Genomic DNA, 21,332 nt, shown 5'->3' on the forward strand with positions numbered 1-21,332 from the left:
AAGCCAAAGTCCCTATAATGGCCTACAAGCCACTTCACAATCTTCTCCCTCCCCCAGTTCCCAGTGTTTTCTTCCTTGCTCCCTTTTATCTAGCCATGTTGGTCTCCCATTGTTCCTTCATCAGGCCAAGAGTGCTCCCTTAGGATGTTTGCTTCCTCTGCTTGGAGCCTTCTTCTCCCAGGTGGCTGCATGGCTTACCCTTCACTTATTTTAGGTCAACTTTATCAGAGAGGCCTGTCCTGACTTCTGTTACCTCCCCTTCCCATTCCTGTTACTTTGCTTTATTTTTCTTCATAGTACTTAGGAAGTACATATATAGGATCACTAACATCCTATGTATGTTTGTTTGTGAATTGTTACTTTGTCTTCAGCCATTAGCGTGTATGTTCTCTGAGGGTGAGGACTTACTGCTGTATCCCCAGCAGTGCCAGGACCAGTGCCTGGCATGTAGCTCATACTCAAGCATATATTAGGCAAAAAAGAAAAACAAGAGCAGGAAAGTGAGTGTGAGGGAGGGAAGGGGTTGGATATGGATCCTATATTGTTTTGCATACCAGGCAGGGGAATAAAAATTTAATTTATTCGTTAGTGGTAGCTATTAAAGGGTTTGAACAGGGGAATGATAGCAAAAACATTTAGTTTTGGAAGGTTAGTTTGGTAATGATGTGTAGGATGGATTTTTGTTTTGTTTTGTTTTGTTTTTTTGGTTTTGTTTTCTTTTTGCGGTACGCGGGCCTCTCACTGTTGTGGCCTTTCCTGTTGCGGAGCACAGGCTCCGGACGCGCAGGCTCAGCAGCCATGGCTCACGGGCCCAGCCGCTCCGCGGCCCGCGGGATCCTCCCGGACCGGGGCACGAACCCGCGTCCGCTGCATCAGCAGGCAGACTCTCAACCACTTGCGCCACCAGGGAAGCCCCCCGGATTTTTAAAAAGAGTCACATCAACCCCCTTTCCCTCCCCAAGTCAGTACCATGTAACATAGCTGTATGTGCTTTAAAAAAAGAAAAAAAAAATTTTTGAAATAGTTTGACTCTCAAGAAACTGCTAATATAATTGCCAAAATAGGCTAAAAGCAAATTCCCTTCCTGTACCTCTTCCCCTTGTTTGCCCCAATGATAGTATCTTACATTACTGCAGTACATTGTCAAATCCTGGAACAAGACCTTGGTATAATACTGTTAACTCAGGTACTGGCCTTAGTTGGTTTCATCGGATTTTACATGCACTTGTGTATGTGTGTGTGTGTGTGTGTGCGTGTGCACATGCATAGTTCTGTGAAATTTTATCTCGTGTAGAAATGTGCTTTTTAATGTTTCTAAATCTAATTTTGAAGTTTTCGACAAAGTGTTAGAAACTATCTTTGACACCACTCTCCAGGTTCTTGTCCTCCAACATTTACATATGAATAAAGTGAATGGCCTGTTGTTTTATTTCTTTGTTCTTCTGCTGTGGTGTTTCTTTGTAGCCTTTCCTTTCTGCACCAGAAATGCTTTTTATTTTTTTTCATGGTGCTATCTATTTATTTTATTTTATTATTTTTTTTTAAACATCTTTATTGGGGTATAATTGCTTTACAATGGTGTGTTAGTTTCTGCTTTATAACAAAGTGAATCAGTTATACATATACATATGTTCCCATATGTCTTCCCTCTTGCGTCTCCCTCCCTCCCAGTCTCCCAATCCCACCCCTCCAGGCTGTCACAAAGCACCGAGCTAATATCCTGTGCCTTGCGGCTGCTTCCCCCTAGCTATCTACCTTACTACATTTGTTAGTGTGTATATGTCCATGACTCTCTCTCACCCTGTCAAAGCTCACCCTTCCCCCTCCCCATATCCTCAAGTCCGTTCTCCAGTAGGTCTGCGTCTTTATTCCTGTCTTACCCCTAGGTTCTTCATGACATTTTTTTCCCCTTAAATTCCATATATATGTGTTAGCATACGGTATTTGTCTTTTTCTTTCTGACTTACTTCACTCTGAATGACAGACTCTAGGTCTATCCATCTCATTACAAATAGCTCAATTTCATTTCTTTTTAAGGCTGAGTAATATTCCATTGTATATATGTGCCACATCTTCTTTATCCATTCATCCGATGATGGGTGCTTAGGTTGTTTCCATCTCCGGGCTATTGTAAATAGAGCTGCAATGAACATTTTGGTACATGACTCTTTTTGAATTTTGGTTTTCTCAGGGTATATGCCCAGTAGTGGGATTGCTGGGTCATATGGTAATTCTATTTGTAGTTTTTTAAGGAGCCTCCATACTGTTCTCCATAGTGGCTGAACCAATTCACATTCCCACCAGCAGTGCAAGAGTGTTCCCTTTTCTCCACACCCTCTCCAGCATTTATTGTTTCTAGATTTTTTGATGATGGCCATTCTGACTGGTGTGAGATGATATCTCATTGTAGTTTTGATTTGCATTTCTCTAATGATTAATGATGTTGAGCATTCTTTCATGTGTTTGTTGGCATTCTGTATATCTTCTTTGGAGAAATGTCTGTTTAGGTCTTCTGCCCATTTTTGGATGGGGTTGTTTGTTTTTTTGTTATTGAGCTGCATGAGCTGCTTGTAAATTTTGGAGATTAATCCTTTGTCAGTTGCTTCATCTGCAAATATTTTCTCCCATTCTGAGTGTTGTCTTTTGGTCTTGTTTATGGTTTCCTTTGCTGTGCAAAAGCTTTGAAGTTTCATTAGATCCCATTTGTTTATTTTTGTTTTTATTTCCATTACTCTAGGAGGTGGGTCAGAAAGGATCTTGCTGTGATTTCTGTCATAGAGTGTTCTGCCTATGTTTTCCTCTAAGAGTTTGATAGTTTCTGGCCTTACATTTAGGTCTTTAATCCATTTTGAGCTTATTTTTGTGTATGGTGTTAGGGAGTGATCTAATCTCATACTTTTACATGTACCTGTCCAGTTTCCCCAGCACCATTTATTGAAGAGGCTGTCCTTTCTCCACTGTACGTTCCTGCCACCTTTATCAAAGATAAGGTGTCCATATGTGCGTGGGTTTATCTCTGGGCTTTCTATCCTGTTCCATTGATCTATCTTTCTGTTTTTGTGCCAGTACCATACTGTCTTGATTACTGTAGCTTTGTAGTATAGTCTGAAGTCAGGGAGCCTGATTCCTCCAGCTCCTTTTTTCGTTCTCAAGATTGCTTTGGCTATTCGGGGTCTTTTGTGTTTCCATACAAATTGCGAAATTTTTTGACCTAGTTCTGTGAAAAATGCCAGTGGTAGTTTGATAGGGATTGCATTGAATCTGTAGATTGCTTTGGGTAGTAGAGTCATTTTCACAATGTTGATTCTTCCCATCCAAGAACATGGTATATCTCTCCATCTATTTGTATCATCTTTAATTTCTTTCATCAGTGTCTTATAATTTTCTGCATACAGGTCTTTCATCTCCTTCGGTAGGTTTATTCCTAGATATTTTATTCTTTTTGTTGCAATGGTAAATGGGAGTGTTTTCTTGATTTCACTTTCAGATTTTTCATCATTAGTATATAGGAAATTTTGCCTCTCCAGTATTGCAAATCGTATTACCTACCAGGTCTTTTTTTTTTTTTTTTTTAATTTTAAAACTAGTGCATTACCTTCTTATTTCTTTCTATTGGTCATTTATCTACTTAACAACCCTTCATATCTTTTCTGACAGTAAAATATTTCTACAGGACTGTTAACAGGGTTCTAAAGTTTTTCCTTTGCCTACCCTGCCCAACTAATTAGAAATATATTTCTGGTAAGTAATTTACCAATAATTTCAGAATTGGGAGGGGTAGTGGGTTTGAAGGAGATTGACTAAATTGTTTAAGTCCTTTATTCATCCTTTTAAAAATCAAACTTTTAATGTCTTTAGATATTCTGCTAGCCATATTATTTTACTAAAAGCCCACTTCATTAGTTTTTATATATCATGGGAAATATTTGTCTTTATGTTACTTACAGACTTCCTAAAACAAAGTGTTTAAGTTAAAATTTTATAGTTTAATTTCTGCAGCTGTCCTAAATATGTGCTATATATATTTATATGTGTTCTATATGAGACATACACATAGCTGCTTATATGTTGCTGATATTTAAGGTGATAGTTGATGGTATTCAATAGGATTCTAGATTAATATGCAGGGCTATGTGTGACAGCTGAAGAAAAACCAAGGTCTATATGAACATACTTGATACATTTCTTACAGGTTCTGAGTTCTGTACGCACGGAATGGGATCCACTGGATGTTCGCTTTGGCACCAAACAGCCTTATCAGGTGTTGACAGTGGAGTGCTCCATCAGTGTAGACAAAGAGCCCATGGCTGACAGTTGCATCTATGAATGTGTTCGGCACAAAATCCAGTGTGTATCAGTCACCAGAATACCACTAAGATCGAAGGCCATTAGCTGTTGCAGGAATGTTACTGAAGACAAACTGATTCTGGGCTGTGAAGATTCTTCAGTAATTCTTTATGAAACTCACCGTAGAGTGACTGTCTTAGCTCAGGCTGAAGTTCTGCCTTCATTAATAAGCTGCCACCCAAGTGGTGCCATTCTGCTAGTTGGCAGTAACCAAGGGGAGCTGCAAATTTTTGATATGGCTCTTTCTCCTATTAACATCCAGCTTTTGGCTGAAGACCGCTCACCTAGGGAGACTCTACAATTCAAAAAATTCTTTGATGTTTCTAGCAGTCTTGTTCAAATGCAGTGGATAGCTCCGCAGGTTGTTTCTAAGCCTGAAAGTGGGGACATCTATGATCTCCTCTTCCTCAAGTTTGACAGAGGACCTTTGGGTGTGCTTCTGTTTAAACTTGGTAAGTCAAGGAAGTTGGTGAGTAAATAAATTTTTTATGATGGTGACAATATAACTAAGACAATAAAACTATTCTTGGAATGTAGATTTTCTGTTTGTCATTCCATCAATGTGCTTGCCTTTCAAACATTTCATATAGTTTCCTTAAGAAAGCTTTGTGGATGATTTTCTAAATGTCAAGGTACATTATATATTGAAGAATTTTGAAATTGCATTAATTTTCCATTGTGATGAATAAAAAGACTGAATTAGCCACATTTGCTGCTTTCCAAAATAAACTATTAAAAAAATTCCTGAAGAAATAGTACACATGAGAATATATTAAAAGTATGTCCATTACAAAATTCTGTAATACTTTTCTATTAAAATTATTTTAGATTATAGGTGTCCATTTCTTCCCAGATTGGAAATGTGTAAAGCAAGTGTTTTAAAAAAGAGAAAGGAAATATTTAGTTAGCATTTACTAAAGATTTTAGATTAAAATATTCAAAAGTATTAATCAATATTTGGAAAAATGTGTATTAATGTATCCCATTTCAGCCAGGAAGCTTTAAAGCGGAATTTTATTATTGTGATTTTTTTGCCTTTTGTAGTTTTGCATTACTGGCTATGTCCTGAAATACATGATATCCTTTAGGCAGTTTTTTGGGTTTTTTTTTTAGAGTTGGGTATTTATTTTTAATTTTTTGGCTGTACGTGGGCTTTCTCTAGTTGTGGTGAGCGGGGGGCTGCTCTTTGTTGCAGTGTGCAGGCTTCTCACTGCAGTGGCTTCTCTTATTGTGGAGCACGGGCTCGGTAGTTGTGGTTCTCGGGCTCTAGAGCGCAGACTCAGCAGTTGTGGCGCACAAGCTTAGTTGCTCCACGGCATGTGGATCTTCCTGGACCAGGGGTCGAACCCGTGTCCCCTGCATTGGCAGGTGGATTCTTACCACTGCACCACCAGGGAAGTCCCTTTAGGCAGTTATGTATAATTTAACATTCTTGAAAGAACTTCACTTAGGTTTTAAAAAAGCGATTTTAATTAATGCACATCACCGCAACTTGAAAACATAGAAAAGTAAATACACTTAAAAACCCCTTTTAAGATTTGGCTCTGTTCTAAAAGTTAAGTTTTTAAGACATTGTAGTGTTTGTTAAATAGCTGTCAGTTTACTTTGTTTTTTTATGGATCTACTTCCCTCTGAAATTGAACACATGAAATAAATCTAATGAAAATGACTTGACTAACTTGAAAGATATCAGGGATTAAATGTGAGGGCTATGTTCTTTCCACACATTAAAAATGCAGCTAAATCCATTCATCATGTCAGTATTGTCCAAGAAAAATATGTTTGGAATCTCATTTATTATGAGATAATCCAGTTCTACTTTGCCCAACTACACATTTAACAGTGGTATGTCTCTATACTCAACACTTATTAAAGTGGATGTTAGATGTTTTGCATATCTGTTAAAACTCCCTCCCCCCTTCTCTTTCTCTCTCTCTCAGTAACCCAAGTTACCTGTCAAACAGAAGGCTGTCTTCTGACGTATACCTAGCCTTTCTTCAGCCCTGCCTTGTGGGCCTACTCACAACAGCTTTGCAAAAAGCACAGCTTTCTCTTCCTATCTCTAGCACATTTGCCTTCTTACTAAAGTAAACAGGCTCTCAGTGTAGGGATTTAGAGGGCTTCCTGCTAATTGCCAGCTTGTAAACTTAATTGGACTATCTCCCTGGGCACTGTTCCTAAATCAATTAGGCAATGAGTTGGCTGTCACCTCTTTTTCCCAAGTAGGTCTCTTGGAAGAGAATTATCCAATAGAAGTCAAGCATTCAAATGAAAAGGTGATAACTTCTGCAACTGACATTTATCATTTAAATTTTATTTTCAATATGACTGAAGTTTTATAGAATAGGGAAATTTTACAGGCTCTTTAAAGGATCTAAAGATGGAGTTCCCCAGAATTTTTGAAAATGTATTATAAGATTAATGTTTGTTACAGATTATTTTTCCTAGGAAGAGTAGATTCCTTGAAACAGTAGATTCCAGCTAACAGATCTTTTTTTTTTTTTTTTTTTAAAGAAAACCCTGTTTAAAGAACAGATTTTTCTTAGGATCTGCTACTAAATACATCCAGAAATTTTAATATACTTCTTGAATTAACACAGTGCTGATTCTGGGCATCCATGTGGAATTTTCATGTATAATTCAAGTTACTGCATATATAAACAGGTAGTTGCCTGTGCAGTTTCCCCACTAGGGAGCATTTATGAGATATTTTTCATACGCTTGTTATGCAAGCCTTTGGAAATTTTGACATGAAAGGTGTAGCTTACAATGTAAGAAGCTGAGATAGATCATGGTTTAAAATAGAATGCTGTCATATGTAAACGTGTCAGTGGCTACTGCCAAGATGCTAAGATTTTTGGAATTTGACTCTTAGAATAGGTCAGTTAGTGTCATGTTGAAAGAAAACTCTGTTGCAAGGCTAGGGCTTCCATTCTAAATCCTTATAATTATCGCGCAAATTCACTGTGGTTAAAAGGCCATCACCACTGTTGTAAGAATGCGAAAAACATGTCTTCCTCAGGAGTGAGCTAGAAGTGTCATCCTCCTATGTGGAAGCAATGTGTAAAAAGAATTTCTTTACCTGACAATCATCATTCATATTTCCATATACATATACCTGCGATTAAGAGGAGTCCCTAATTACTGAGATATTAAAGCTCTTCCATTCTCATCAGTACCTTTTCCAGCCTTCACTGCTGTCTTTAAACTCACATGATCAGCTAGCTCCTTGCCCTCTCAACAGAGAATCTCATCTTTTACTTGGCACTTCATTAATTTTATCTGCTCCCCACCACCCACCCAACGACTTACCTACATGTACATAAATCTTTTCAGTTTCAATTCAGTGGAAAAGGAGCCTTCCTCTTGTCTAAGACTAGTTCCAGCACTGGTTCCACTCTGGATCCCATAACATTCCCTTTGATACCTTTACTCTGTCACCTTCCCCACTCTCCCCATGAATTTTGCTACATCATCAGGTACAGGCCCAAGCCACACCATGAAACAAAGAAACATACATACATCTCTTCTTTAAAATTATTTCCCCTGTTATTAATCAAATGTTCACCTTCCTTTCATAGTCAAACTCATTGAAATAGTAGTGAACACTGAATTTCTCTGCTTCTTCACCTCCCATTCACCCCTCACAGCACTGCCTTCTGGCTCTTTTCTTCAGTGTTCTCCTGGAACTGCTCTTGGAAAGCTCACTAGTGACGTCCTACTTGATACACATTATTTCTCTTATGTTACTTGATGACTTTTCAGCATTTGATGGTTGCTGACCACTTTCACCATCATAGAACTCTCATCATACTTGCTTCTATGACTCCAGATGCAACTTTTCGTCACTTTTTAATGCTCTTCTTCTGCCTCCTCATGAAAATATTGAGACTCTCTAAGGTTCCATTTTTAGCTCTCCTCCCATTTTATACAGATTGAGAGTTTATTTTTGATTTTGGTATCCTATCTCTGACTTCAGCCCAGACCACTCCTCACTCCACATCCACATATTAACGTGGCTTGCTGGATACCTCCCCCTGAATGTACACAGGTATACAGATTTATTATGGGCAGATATGAAGTCATAATCTTTTTCCCTGCTTCTTCCTCCTATATTCTCCAATTTGAGGGATGGTACAGTTATTTATACATACAGAATCCCAAGTCAGAAGTTATCCTAGAATCCTCCCTCACCCCTGATGCCATATCCAATCAGCTACCAAATCCCATCAGTTCTGCCTTTCTAAATACGTACTGTCAAAAACATCTCAGTCTATTCATCCTTGCTGTCATTACCTTAATCTAGATCTTTGCTGTTTTACCATGATCAAGCAGTGGCCCTCTATCTGTAATCCTCTTGTCTTCCAATCTTCCCAACCCACCGCTCAATTAATCCCCTGAACTGCCACCAGAGTGCAGATTTGGTCATGGATTCTACAGCCTGAAATCCTTCAGTGGTTAATAAGCCTGTCTGCGTCTCTGGCTTCACCTCCCCAACTGTGCTTCCCTAGTAGCTCCCCAATCACAGCATGTGCTCTCACACTCCTTCTTTCCATAGTGGTGTTGAGTATTCCACCTACCTAGAGTGTTCCCACAGTGCTTCATAGCACCTACAAAGTTAGGAAAAGGTTAAAAGTTCAAATGATGATATTAAACAAATAATTAAAGCTAACTTCTTCCCTCTCATAGGATTTTGAAAATCACAGGCAATGTGTTTGCATCTGTGTGTTTGTCACTCTATCTAAAAAACAAGTAGTCTGATTTTTCTCATAGAACTTTTGTAAGAAGTATGTGTTCTTTAAAAGAGTTATTTTTAATGAGTTATTTAAATTTTACTTTACCCAAGTGGTAATTGGTGGTAATTTATTGCTGGAAGGATATGTCAAATACTTTATTAGATGCCTAGTCATCTTAAAACTAGATCTTATATCATTTTAGATGGATTGCTGTTCCAGACAGCATTCTGCTTTCTAGAGTGATGTGATGGATTTTTAAATCAAGTTTATTGAGGTATAATTTACATAAAATTAGTTGTACCTGTTTTAAAAATGCATAGGTCAATGAGTTTTGGCAAATATGTATATCCTCATGATTACCACCACAATCAAGATGTAAAACATTTCCCTCACCCTCAAAATTCTCTCAGCCCCTTTGCAGTCGATCCCTGCCTCCCTCAAAGCTAAAGTGCATTGATCTGCTCTCTGTTATTACAGATTAGATCTGCTTTTTCTAGGATTTTATAGAAATATACTAAAAAAATAGGTCCTCTTTTGTGTCTTGCTACTTTCACTCAGTAAGTATGGAAGAGTCTGTGAGACTCTTCCGTGTATATCTGTAAATTTTCACTTACATTACTGAGTAGTATTCTATTATATAGATAAATCACAATTTGTGTATCTTTTCACATGTGGATGGACATTTGGGTTGTTTCCAAATTTAAGCCAATATTGAAAATGCTATGTACTTTCTTATACTAATCTTTGTGTCCACAAAGTATGTACAAATGTATGTAAAATAGATGTATGACATCTATTTTAATTTAGGAAAAACCTGGAAGTAGAATGGCTGGGCCATATGCTAAGTTTACGATTAACTTAAGAAGAAGCTATTTTGGAGTTCCAGTTACTCCACATCCTCACCAAAACTTGGCATTAATGGTCTTTTTAATTTTAGCCATTGTAGTAGGTGTATAGTGGTGTTAGTTGGCATATCCCTGATGAGCCTTTGGAGCTGGTCATCTTTTATGTGCTTATTTGCCATGTATCTTCTCTGATAAAGTATATCTTCAAATCTTTTGCCCAAGTTTAATTGGATTGTTTATTTATTATTGAGTTGTAAGAGTTTTTATATATTCTGAACAAAAGTCCTTTGTAGGATGCTAGTATTGTGAATATTTTCTTCCATCCTGTAATTTATCTTTTCATTTTATTAACAGTTTTTTAGGTAGCAGAAGTTTTAGTTTTGATGAAAGCCAGTTCTTGGATTTTTTAATTTTATGACTTATGCTTTTTATGTGCTATCAAAGAAGTTTTTGTTGAACCCTTTTTTCTTCTAGAAATTTTATGGTTTTAGCTTTTACAATTAGGTTTATTGTCTGATACAAGTAATTTTTTGTGTATGGTGTGAGGTATGAGTTGAAATTAATTTTTTAATATGAATATTCAGTTGTTCCAGCAGCAACTGTTGGAAAGACTATCCTTCCTCCATTGAATTCCCTTGATCATATGTATGTGTTTATCTATGAAAAGACTCTGGGGCTTCCCTGGTGGCGCAGTGGTTCAGAGTCCGCCTGCCGATGCAGGGGACGCGGGTTCGTGCCCCGGTGCGGGAGGATCCCACATGCCGCGGAGCGGCTGGGCCCGTAAGCCGTGGCCACTGAGCCTGCATGTCCGGAGCCTGTGCTCCGCAGCCGGAGAGGCCACAGCGGTGAGAGGCCCGCGTACCGCAAAAAAAACAAAAAACAAAAAAAAGACTCTGTTCTCGTCCACTGATCTCTGTGTATACACTTCAGCGAGTACTACACTGTCTTAATTACTGTGGCTTTACAGTAAGTCTTGAAGCCAGGACTATTAGTCCTCCAACTTTGTTCTTTATTTATTTATTTATTTTTGATGTGGACCATTTTTAAAGTCTTTATTGCATTTGTTACAATATTGGTTCTGTTTTATGTTTTGGTTTTTTGGCTGCGAGGCATGTGGGATCTTAGCTCCCCTACCAGGGATTGAACCCATACCCCCTGCACTGGAAGGCGAAGTCTCAACCACTGGACCACCAGGGAAGTCTCTGTTCTTCTTCTCAAAATTGTTTTGGCTACTCTAGATGTTTTGAATTTCTGTGTAAGTTTTAAAACTGACTTGTCAATTTCTACAAAAACACCTGGTGAGATTTTGATTGAGATTACATTGAATCTATAGATCAATATGGGATGGAATGGCAATTTAACAATATTGAGTCTCCCAATTTATGAACACAACATCTCTGTTTATTCAGGTCTTCTTTAATTTCTCTCAGCAGTGTTTTATAGTTTAAAGTGTAAAGATCTTGTATATAATTTCTTCATGTTTTTGGATGCTATCGTAATTAGTATTTTTAATTACAACTTTTAGTTGTTCATTGGGGTTATATAAAAATAAAATTTTAAAATATTGACCATGTATCCTGCAACCCTGGTAAACTCATTTCTTAGTTGTAGTAACTTTTTATTGTAGATTACTTAGGATTTTCTACGAAGATGACTATGGCAACTTCAGTTAAAAACAAATGTTATATATTCTTATCCAACGTGTATGCCTTTTATTTTGTTTTCTTCCCTATTTTACTAGCTAGGACAGTACAATATTAAACAGAAGTGGCAAGGGAAGATATCCTTGCTTTGTTTCCAATCTTAGGTGGATAGCATTTAATCTTTCACTGTATGTATGATGTTACCGAGGTTGAGGAAGTCCCCTTCCATTCCTAGTCTGCTGATATATATTAGCATAAGTGGATGTTCAATTTTATCAAGTGCTTTTCTGCATGTATTGAAATGATTATATGTTTTTTCTGGTCATGTAGTGAATTATGTTGATCAGTTTTCAGATGTTTCAGCAACCTTGCATTTGTGGGATAAATCTCTCTTGTTCATGATGTATTACCTTTTCAATATGTTGCTGGATTTGCTAATATTTTTTAAGGATTTTTGTATCTGTTTATGGGAGATACTGGTTTGCAATTTTCTTTTTCTTTTACTGTAATGTTTTGTCATTTTTGGTATCAGTGTAATGCTGGTATCATTAAATGAATTAGGAAATATTCCCTCCTCTTATATTTTGAGTTGTGTAGAGGTGATACTATTTCTTCTCTTATTGTTTGAGAGAATTCACCAGTGAAGGCATCTGGTTTTGTGTGTGTGTGTATGTGTAAAGGTTTTTAAACTGCAAATTCAAATTTAAATATAGGATCATTCACGTTGTCTGTTCATTTCTTCTTGAATGAGCTTTGATAATTTGTATCTTTCAAAGGAATCTATTTCATTTAAGCTACATTTATTTCTGTAAAGTTAGCATATTATTCACTTATTTTTTAATGTCTGTAGTGCTATAATGATTATTCTTGATATTGATAAATGTATCTTCTCTTTTTTTCCTCAATTTGGCAGAAGTTGGTCAATTTTTTTTTTTTTTTGCGTTACCCGGGCCTCTCACTGTTGTGGCCTCTCCCGTTGCGGAGCACAGGCTCCGGACGTGCAGGCTCAGCGGCCATGGCTCACGGGCCCAGCCGCTCCACGGCATGTGGGATCTTCCCAGACCGGGGCACGAACCCGTGACCCCTACATCGGCAGGCGGACTCTCAACCACTGCGCCACCAGGGAAACCCCAGAAGTTGGTCAATTTTACACATTGTTTCAAAGAACCAGCTTTTGTGTTCATTGACTTTCTCTATTATTTATTTTCATATTTTCATTATCTCCTATTTTATTTTAGGTCTAATTTGCTCTTCTTTCTCTAGGTTCTTAATGTAGAAGCTTGGATTGTTGATTTCAGACCCTTTTTCTTTTGTAATTGAATATTTAATGCTGGTAATTTCCCTCTAAGTAATACTATAACCACAGCTACATCTCACAAATTTTGATGTTATATTTTTATTCATTTCAAAATATTTTCTAATTCGTGTTTTCTTCTTTGACCCGTAGGTTATTTAGAACAGTGTTGATTAATTTCTAAATATTTAAAGATTTTCCAGATATATTTCTTTTTTTCCCACTTCCTAGTTATTTTACTACATTTTGCTATTATCTATACCTTTGAGGTTATTTACACTTATTTTATCTGTATGGTAGAAATATTACATAACAGTGTGCAGTGGTGCATCACTTGTTCCATGACATCACTTTAGTGCTTGAAGTCAGCCATGGTGGGAGTATTTACATCACTTAGATTTACCAGCACACTGAGGATATAAGGGGAATATTTTCTCCCTTGAAAATCTTGGTGTATAAATCCTTAGACACTGAAAGTCATCCAGATATCTTTCTGTTTTGATATCTAATTTAGTTCTATTGTGGTCTGGGAACCTATTCTGTATACTTTCAAAACATTTAAATTTATTGAGGCTTGTTTTATCTCCCAGAATATGCTCCATCTTGGTTGGTGTTATATGTGCACTTAAAAAGAATGTGTATTCTGCTGTTGTTGGGTGAAGCGTTGTATAGATGTCAATTAGGTCAAATTTACTGATGTTTTTCAAGTGTTTTCTATATTTACAGATTTTGTTTATAGGTTTTTTTCAACTAATCAGAGAGAAATGCTGAAATCTCCAATGATAATTGTAGATTTGACTTTCCTTTTAGTTTGATAGTTTTTGCTTTATTGTTTTAGAGCTCTGTTATTAAGACTGTTTTTTCTTCATGAATTTTCAATGCTTTGTTATAAAATTATAGAATTCTAGGCTAATTCATTTTTATCTCTCAGCATTTTTTAAAGCTCTACTGTTGTCTCTAGCTTGCATAACTTCAGAAGCAAAGTTTGCAATTTATTATCTTTGTTTCCCTGTTTTTATTTTATATACTTCACAGATTCCAAATAATTTCACATATGTTTTCTCATTTAGCTTTATGACTATTTGTACTGAGAAGTTTTTGTAGTTCACTCAAATCAGTAAACATTTGTGGAAGGAAAAAGATTTTACAGATAGCTACTTTTTAAAGATTAAAAAAACCGCAAACTCCTTAAAAGCACTAATACTTATTGTCACTTAATTACACAGAAATTGTTAGTTTCAAATGAGATCAGCCATATTTAAAAGATAAGATAAAACTAGAACAGAGTCCACCCCCCTTTGTTTTGTGCTCTTGCTTCTCTAAGCTTAGAAGTGGATTTTCTTTCATTTTAAAAGGGTAGGCAAATGTGTTTATGTTGTTCTAAGATATTTTATAGTAGATCTTAGTTGTGAAAGTGGATCAATAACAAGATTAATCCTGATAATTTCTTACTAATAATTACTAATAATAGAAGAGAATAATCTCAGTGCCAATTTAAAATAAATTGGTATGTGGTATCTGTGAAGAAGCTATCAATTTAGAGCACCCATTAATAAAAACAGTCCTAAAAATGTTTATATAGTCACATTATATTTGTCATGGATATTTGTACTTTTTGACCCCCAAGTACATGGGGCTGAAAACCAGGTGCAACTTAGAACTAATTAAGCTGGTCAATAAGAATTGTGTTACATCAAAATTATCTCTAAATATATACAACCGAGGCCTAAATGACAGATGGGAAAAATTAAATTAGCTATTGTGATTTACCTAAAAGTTCTCAGTTTTTTTTCATTTTTAGTCTGAACAGTTTGATTATAAATTAGTTAATATGTGCTGAATGGTAAGCCTAAGCTAGATGGAGTTGGTAGGTGGTATTTAAAGATTTAACCACAGTGCCATATTACTCTTGGTCCCCCCAAATCCCATATTTCTAGCACTTTATGCAAGAAGTGATCACTGGTTTTTTCCTTTGTAGAAAATTTAAATCTGTTTTTGTTATTCTACTTTTTTAAAATTTTATTTTATTTATTTATTTTTTTGTGGTACACGGGCCTCTCACTGTTGTGGCCTCTCCTGTTGTGGAGCACAGGCTCCGGACGCGCAGGCTCAGCGGCCATAGGCCACGGGCCCAGCCGCTCCACGGCATGTGGGATCTTCCCGGACCGGGGCATGAACCCGTGTCCCCTGCATCGGCAGGCGGACTCTCAACCACTGCGCCACCAGGGAAGCTGTCTACTTTTTATTTATCTATTTGGCTGCACCAGGTCTTAGCTGCCGCTTGTGGGATCTTCATTGCGGCATGCAGGATCTTTAGTTGTGGCATCTGGGATCTTTAGTTGTGGCATGTGGGATCGTTAGTTGTGGCACACGGGGTCCCTAGTTGTGGCATGCGGGATCTTTAGTTGCAGCATGTGGGATCTAGTTCCCTGACCACGGATTGAACCTGGCCCCCCTGCATTGGGAGCATGGAGTCATAGCCACTGGACCACCAGGGAAGTCCTACTTCTTATTTTTAAAAGATTCACTTGATTTTATATTTTTCTGTGACAGGTATCTTCACACAAGGACAGCTGGGCCTGGCAGACATCATCTTCCAGTACATTCACTGTGATGAGATCTATGAGGCAATAAACATCCTGAATAGTATGAACTGGGACACTCTGGGCTACCAGTGCTTTATCAGCATGACTGCCATCGTAAACCATCTTCTTAGACAAAAGCTCACTCCAGAGAGAGAAGGTCAGACTTAAAACATATTTCATAAATGGGTTTTGTATATACATGAAGTACATTTTATTGTCAGTAGTTTTTTGAGGATGTTTTGAAGTCATGTTACTGGAGATTAGAAGACAAAAATGTTAATGCCCTATTAAACTGACAAAATGAGGTATCAAATAATTACTTCCATACGGTACTTACTTATAGTACTGGTCAACGTAATAACTTTTCTGTATATACCTATGTTGGAACTCACAATGAAGTCACTGTATATTTCAGACTAAGTTCATGTGTAGAATATGCTCAGATTTCAAACTTTGATGAGAAATTTCATGTACTCTGTAGGGTTTGGAAGACAAAGGGCCCTAAACAAAGTCCTTATTTCTCCTTTACTTTAGATATCAGTATTTTTCTTTCACATCCCAAGTTCTTTGTCCAGACAGTAGACCTTACCACTTATTGTGTGTGTGTGTGTGTGTGTGAGAATTGCAGCCCAGGCTGTTCCTTCTTGTTTTCATTCTAACTTAGAGTTCTGATACTCCTCTCTCTTCTGCATGCTTGGATTTCCCAACCTTCTCCTAATAAGTTATTTTGCCCATAGGATCTCAGATGTTTATTGTCAAAGAGAGACAAGGCACTGTTAACAAAAAAGAAAAAACATATGTGCCACATACAGTAATGAAATCAATTTTTATATTTGCCAGTTATCCAGTGTATGTTATTTTTATTATGAGTAATTTATTTACTTAATGTAAAATGCATCTAAACATTCTTGCATTCATATCTTTATTTCAAATGTTTGTAATAAGCATGGATATTAACAGTGGGAAATAATGGCCAATGAGAAACTTTCTGTATGTGATTTACAAGGTAAGGAAAACAAGGAATATGTCAAAAGGCCTTTACTGGAGAGCTTTGCTTCCCCACTATTTTCTTTCCATGTTTATAGATTTTCTTATTCCATTTTATTACGTTTCCAAAGTAAACAAATTGTTTAGATAGTATTCTGTACATAACCTTCATTTTACTAATTTTAGAGAAGAATAATCAGCAAGAACATGTTCTTTCAAAAGTCTGCATCATGAGACTTGGCCCCAACTCATAGGAGGCCCACAATAAATATTTATTTAATGTTAATTGAATGTGCTTTTTGGAGGTAGTCCAACACATCTACGGAGATTCCAGTACTTCTGCAATGAGAAAATGCATAGCACAGTGCTTGGCCCACAGTAGGTACTCAATGAATATTAGTTAAAAATAAAAAGATTATAACTTCAAAATTTTAGGGTTCTAGGATTACTGTAGTATTTCTACCTGCAGAGTTATCTCAAGTAATTATTTATTAGTATTGGTACACTCTTCAGGTTGGGTAGATAGCAGGGGAAAAAAAAAAAAAAGTAGCAGGGTCCCTAAAGAAAGCCTGGTACACATAAGCCATGCAAGATACTCTAAATTTACAGTTGAAGAAATATGAAGAAGATAAAATATTGACTCTTAGGGGACTGAGAAATTGCTAGCACCTTAGTGAATTTGTGTTGTAAGATCCCTGTGTAGTAAGAAAGATTATTAGGGAATTCACAAATGGGTATTATCAGATTCCCGCCTTAATGAAGGATATTATCAAGGAACCATATTGGGTGGATAGGGAAATAAAAAACTTGTATGATATACTAGGCTATTAAAATAAAATGCTTGCATGATGCTGGGTTATCAGAATATGTACATTTTAAGTAGGTATATGCATTTTCCCCCAAGTAACTGCAAAACACATTTCTAAAACATTTACAATTCTTCTCTATTGAGATTTATTCTATCTGAATCTAACAAATTTGACATGGTAATTTGTTTTCCTCTTATTAGTGGAACCCAGTGAGCTCTTTTATTTGTAGCTGTGCTGTGGTTGTCTTTGAGATCTTCATTTCTGCCTTAAACATCAAGCTGGGCTATCTAATGAATCTATAACTGTGCTGAGACCTATGAGTATTCCATGTAGGCTCAAACATTTCAGATGTACGGAACATGCTGTCAAGAAAACAAGCAATGGCAAGAGAATCTGGCTTGCTTTCACAATGGCATTGCTGTATTCAATTTTAATCTAAATTGACTGCTGCTTTGAAAGAAAATACCACTAAAGTTCATCTTACTTTACTGTCTAGATTTGAGATTAAAAAAAGAAATAGCTAACAGCTTAGCCAAGTCCATAGCAATTACTCTGATGAGGTATGCAATACTTTCAAACCCAGATATGCTTAAAATTAAAGAGTTTTGCTAAATAAGGAATTGTTCATTCAACCTAGTGCTAGTAGCATAAAAATCAGTGGAGTCTTACTGTGAACTGTATTCTCATACAACTCTCACCATTATGGTAATTATATATTTTCCAGGTATTTCTGGGAGGAAACACAACCCCATTGGCATGTCTTGGTAAAAGTGTAAATTAGGCAAAATGTGCTTTTTTCTCCCAATCACTAGCCCTTTGGCTTATCAAAACCTGCTCTCCAATCCTTCCTTCCTAGGAGGGTATCAGTTGACCAAAGCAGATTAACATACCTCCCAGGGGTGTTAACTTTCACACTTGGACAAAACCAACAATCTTGTTGTTTAGGACAGGATTTAAGGAAGGTATAGGGAATTTCAGTCTTTCTCTAAAGTTGTAATAGAGAGATATTATTACTCCAATCAGGATATTTTTATTTGTATTATTTTTTTAAACATTTCTAATACTGATTTCAATGCCTAATGCAGAAAGGCTAGTTTGTTCCTTCCAGCTAAAGAGTAAATGTTGAGCACACTGTGAGTTGATTTTACTGGAAATACTAGTTCAAACTGTGTTACTCTGATGAGTCACTGTTTTAATTACCCATTTGTGGTGAGAGGCTGATTCATTATGGATTTCTTCAGTTTTGACAGCTTTTTGTTGCTCAGAGTCATTGTCAGCTTTGCTTCAAGTGAAAGTTTATACACAGGTTTGTTTTTGTATCAGCTGTCATATTTTAATTTCATCTTTCCTGCAACAAGCTCACATTTCATCCAAGTTTGCAAAACCTGACTGACTGCAAACATGAGTATTCTGTTGTAATTGAAGGAGTTTCACTTGTTTTAGTGCTGCTATGTTTGAATTCCACAGCACAGCTTGAGGCAAGCCTTGGAACCTTCTATGCTCCAACAAGACCACTCCTGGATACAACTATATTGGAATACAGAGACCAAATCAGCAAATACGCAAGGAGATTCTTCCACCACTTACTCAGGTGAATGATATCTTTGGATTAATTAGTGTCAGACTAATTACCTATTCAAGGAGCCATCTTCTTTAATTAGAATATTCCATAATATGGCTATATCTTTTTTAATAGTCTGTCCCCTAAGAGAAAAACAAATTGGCTCTTGATATTCTTTATTTAATTCATTCTTGTTTTCCTATTAAGGACTATATTGGAATATTGTTGAGGGCTTTTACATCATTACTACACTTTAATATAATTGCCCCTTTAATACAAAAGCAAAAACTACCAGCTATGTAAAGTGAATTTAAAAATATTAATTGTACTCTTAACAATAGAGAAATGTTTATTTTAATTGCAGCTAAAATGAATGTGCTATAAAGTTCTAAGACAGTCACAGGTCTGCTTTACTTTCCGAATTACTGTAGAGATTTGCTCATTGTCTTCCTATACAAGGTGGCAAGTTGCTAGCTTCACTGTGCCTCATTTTCTCTGCTTTAATTTCCTTTAATTCTTTTAATCTTATGGATTATATGAAAAATTAGATAATGTCAAGAAGTTACTCTGAGACAGATACTGCAGAAGTTGAAGGACAAGTACATACAGCATTTCTTTATATATAAAGTTCAAAAAATGGATGGAAGATGAATGGATGGATAGAGATGGATGGATGGATGGATAGATAGATAGATAACTAGCTAGTTAGTTACTTTAGGGATACCTCTGACTATGTCAATGCTAGAAGTAAAAGCAAAGAAATGAGTATAACAAAATTTAGGGTATTGTGGAAAGGGTTAAGAGAAATATGAGAGGAACAAGCCCATGGAGCCACCAAGGTATTAGTAATGTTCCATTTCTTAAGTGGGGTATATATCAGGGTCCAATAAAAATTATTATTCTTTTAGCTGAAAGTATACTTTTTGTGTACTTTTATATATATTTTATAATAGAAAGTAATAGAATTTTCAGTTTCATGTACCATAAATTACATTGAGTTGAATTTAGAGTTTTAATTTTACTTACAGTATAACCTAGCTGTTGTAGTTCTTTTTAACTCAAGCAATTTCATGTATAGTCTCCCCTTTTTTTCCTCAGAACAACCCTGCTAAGGAGGTATTATCAATTGACAAAAGAGTAAACTATTTATAAAGTGGCACTGTGATCTCTACCCAACAGTGAAACCTTTGGAAAACAGTCTTTATAGAAGCTGAGAGATGTTAATATATTGCATGAGTTATGACCTATAGTTGAATATTGCCTTTTTATCTGAACGATTTTAGTATATTCTAAGAGATTCTTCACCCTAAATGAGGCAGTGTTCTATGTATAATCATATACATAGACATGACAGAAATACTGGGACTGACATAGTACTGATGTAACCACACAGACTCTAACTTTTCTGTTTGGTTACATCTGGAATTGAATGTTGTCTCTTAGGGTATACTAGGTTTTTCATATTTCCTTTTTTGCATGCTTTCTACTATTTCAATTATAATGAATGTTTAGTAGTTCTTTTGAGAGTAGGCTATACACGGCATTATGAAAAAAGGAACGTTAAATGTAGAAGAAATTGAATGAGATAGCTTAAGTTGGAACCATCCTTTTGTTTAATCTGCTGCCAAGAAGTTCTGCTTAAGGGAAGAGAAAAAGGGCAAATACTTTTCTGTATTTGTGAAGTACTAGAATTGCATTACCCTCTGTACTTGGCTAGCCAGTATTTTAATACTCTAAAAAAAAGTTATTAGATAATGGAATAAGTCCTAAACAGTAAAGATCATCATAAAGAATTTTAAATTAAGGATGAAGGAAAGAGGCACCATGCAGAGTAGGGATATACCTAAGATCACCCACTGGTTAAACTGAGGACTCAGATTGCTTGAGTCCAGATTAGAAAAAGAATAAAATATTGATTTTAATATCAAAAAGTATATGGCGGGGCTTCCCTGGTGGGGCTACTCTTCATTGCGGTGCACGGGCTTCTCATTGCGGTATCTTGTTGCGGAGCAGGGGCTCTAGGCGCACAGGCTTCAACAGTTGTGGCTCACGGGCTTCAGTAGTTGTGGCTCACGGGCTCTAAAGCACAGGCTCAGTGGTTGTGGCATGTGGGCTCGTAGCTGTGGCTTGCGGGCTCTAGAACGCAGGCTCAGTAGTTGTGGCACACTGGCTTTGTTGCTCCGCGGCATGTGGGATCTTCCCAGACCAGGGCTTGAACCCCTGTCTCGTGCATTGGCAGGCGGATTCTTAACCACTGTGCCACCAGGGAAGCACCTATTGCTGATATTTTAAAGGATACAAATAAAACAGCCAGATGAAGAGATGCATAAGGCAAGTTATATGGGAAAGGACTCGAAGCCTCTGTGCCCTCTCCAAGTGCAGCACCTTCCCAGCCCCTCCATATATTCACCAATCCAGAAGCTCTCTGAATCTTCTCCTTTTGAGTATTTATGGAGGCTCCATTACATAGGCATGATTGATTAAATTACTGGCCATTGGTAATTAATTCAACCTCCGGCTCCCCT

General features: G+C 36.7%; 1 protein-coding gene across 1 annotated transcript in view; it reads left to right on the forward strand.

Moving 5' to 3' along the window:
* The window catches only part of WDPCP (WD repeat containing planar cell polarity effector), a 171,062-nt gene that overhangs the window by 71,282 nt on the left and 78,448 nt on the right, over positions 1 to 21,332 (forward strand). Inside the window, exons 10-12 of the mRNA XM_065890819.1 lie at positions 4,193 to 4,799; positions 15,419 to 15,607; positions 18,714 to 18,837. Of these exons, the coding sequence (XP_065746891.1) occupies positions 4,193 to 4,799; positions 15,419 to 15,607; positions 18,714 to 18,837 (920 nt within the window). The remainder of the gene's footprint in view (positions 1 to 4,192; positions 4,800 to 15,418; positions 15,608 to 18,713; positions 18,838 to 21,332) is intronic.

The sequence above is a fragment of the Phocoena phocoena genome, chromosome 14 (assembly GCF_963924675.1).
Source record: "Phocoena phocoena chromosome 14, mPhoPho1.1, whole genome shotgun sequence".
In the NCBI taxonomy this organism is placed as follows: Eukaryota; Metazoa; Chordata; class Mammalia; order Artiodactyla; family Phocoenidae; genus Phocoena; species Phocoena phocoena.